At 49.3% G+C, this 2,355-nt stretch overlaps 1 protein-coding gene across 1 annotated transcript in view; it reads right to left on the bottom strand.

The window, feature by feature from the left end:
- Pom121c (POM121 transmembrane nucleoporin C) overlaps positions 1-142 on the bottom strand; it is a 17,526-nt gene extending 17,384 nt beyond the window's left edge. The window contains exon 1 of the mRNA XM_026784769.1: positions 1-142. Coding sequence (XP_026640570.1) covers positions 1-113 — 113 coding nt within the window. The 5' untranslated portion in view covers positions 114-142.
- Positions 143-2,355: the final 2,213 nt, after the last annotated feature.

Here is a 2,355-nt window from a genome sequence, read left to right as displayed (position 1 = left end):
GCCGCGGCGCCCGCCGGTCCTCCGCAGCCGCGGGCTCGGCCCCGACCCTCCCGAACACCCAATGGGGGCCGCGACCGCTCAACTCCGCCAGCCGCGGCTGCCGCCGGAGACATCGCGGCTCCGCGCCGCGGAGCGGACTTAAATATCCCAGGGTACACCGCGCCGCGCGCCGCCGCTTACGTCACTCTCCCCGACGCGGCGCGCCGGGTAAAAAGGGGAACCGCGGCGGCGTGGTAAACGAGGCGCTAGAGGTTTGTTTTGAAAAATTACGGTTTGGGTAGACGTTGTTGACCTTTAATCCCAGCACCCAGGAGGCAGAAGCAGGACGATGTTTGTGAGCTCGAGGCCAGCCTGGTTCACAAAGAGAGTTCCAGGATAGCCAGGGATACGTAGAGACTTAAACCCTGGCTCAAAACGTAACCAAAAGCCAGGGCGGTGGGCAGTGCACGCCTTCAATCCCAGTATGTGGGAGACAGAGGCAGGAGAATTTCTGAATTTGAGGCCAGCCTGAACTACACGATGAGTTCCAGGACAGCTAGGCAAACACAGAGAAACCCTTTCTCAACAAAACAAAACAAAACAAAAAAACCAACCAAGAACAAAAGCACAACAAAAGAAAACAAAACAAAACCATCTGACATACTGTTCTGACACTTGAGGTTGAGGAAGAGCCTCATTAGAAATCAAGGCAGTGGCCGGGCATTGGTGGCGTATGCCTTTAACCCCAGCACTCGGGAGGCAGAGGCAGGCGGATCTCTGTGAGTTCAAAGCCAGCCTGGTCTCCAAGAGCTAGTTCCAGGACAGGCTCCAAAGCTACAGAGAAACCCTGTCTCGAAAACAAAACCAAAAAAGAAAAAAAAAAAAAAGAAAAAAAAAGAGAAAAGAAAGAAAAAAGAAATCAAGGCAGTGAGCCTGTTGGCATTTGCCTGTAATCCTGGCATTTGGGAGGTGAAGGCAGAAGTTGGATTGTGAGTTCTAGGCCAATCTGGGCTAGTTAGACTCCTGTCTCAAACAAAACCAAACCCCATCAATCAAAGGCTAGCCAGGGTGCATAGTGAAATCCTGTGTGGAAAAAGTCAATCAGATGGATGGGGCAGATTGGGCAGATGGATGCCCCAATGTTGCAGAGGAACTTTGGGTGACTGTCCAGGCAGCCAGCTGTTTCTGTCATTACATTATTCAGAAGTCGCTTGCTTGTACTTCCTGCTTACTCCGTTAATGTTATTTCCTCCTTGGGTCTCTGAGGGAGTTGAAAACTAGATAGTTTTCCTTGTTTATCTGGTGTCGAAAGCAAGTTATGATGGAAAGTAAATTAGGTACAAGACTTTGGACTCACCAAGATAGGATAGATATGAAGTATTTTCTCTGAGTTTGTCAAATGCAAATGGACTAGACATTGTTGATGTACTTATTGCCTGTATATGAAAGACCCCCACCTAGCAGCATTAAGTTAGCAGCAGCAGTAACGCTATTTTGCAAGGTTTGGATTTATGAGCAGCATAACTGAAAGCTAGGACAGGGAAAGTTCAAATTAGAGGCGAGGGCATTGGGCCAGACCCCCATCCAGCTTGCCAAGCAGCTTAGCACCAGATAAAGACCCCCGCCAAGCTTGTTAAACAACTTAGCACCTGTAATGCCATTTTGCAAGGCTTGTACTAAATATCCAGGGTTTAAACAAAGGGCAGTTTTAGAAGCTGCCAAAACGAGATAGGGACCCCTGTGGCTTGGGCCAGGGGGAGGACTGGGGGAATACCAAGAATGTGGCCGGGCGTCGGGGGACGGTGGATACCGAGAAAGACACCCTGTCTGCCCTAGATAAGAGCTAAGGCAGCCCACGGCTGAATTCTCGGAAACTAGGGACCTTGCCCCGCTCTGAGCTCGGCCACATTCAAACTGACCAATGAAAACCCTGTAATTACGCTTCTCGCTTCTGTACCGCGCTTTTTGTTCCCCTACCCTATAAAAAAAAACCATTACCCCGACCTGGGGCGCGCTAGTCCTCCGAGCGACTGAGGCGCCCCAGGTACCTGTGTATCTGAATAAACCTCTTGCTGTTTGCATCCGCATGAGTGGTCTCGCTGTTCCTTGGGAGGGGCTCTCCAGACTGAAAGGCAGCCCACCTTGGGGGTCTTTCAGTATATACTGTATATAGTTATTGTATTTATTGTGTATAGTTTTTCTTATATTAGTTACAGCCCTTTTAAAATTTTAGACAAAAAAGGGGAAATGTAATGATATTTCATTTGTATTTTTTTTTTTTTGAGATAGGGTTTCTCTGTAGCTTTGGAGCCTGTCCTGGAACTCCCTTTGTAGACCAGGCTGGCCTCGAACTCCAGAGATCCACCTGCCTCTGCC

This window comes from Microtus ochrogaster, chromosome 2, assembly GCF_000317375.1.
Source record: "Microtus ochrogaster isolate Prairie Vole_2 chromosome 2, MicOch1.0, whole genome shotgun sequence".
In the NCBI taxonomy this organism is placed as follows: Eukaryota; Metazoa; Chordata; class Mammalia; order Rodentia; family Cricetidae; genus Microtus; species Microtus ochrogaster.
The sequence above is the reverse complement of the archived record's forward strand: the minus strand, read 5'-3'. Positions and strand labels throughout refer to the sequence as shown.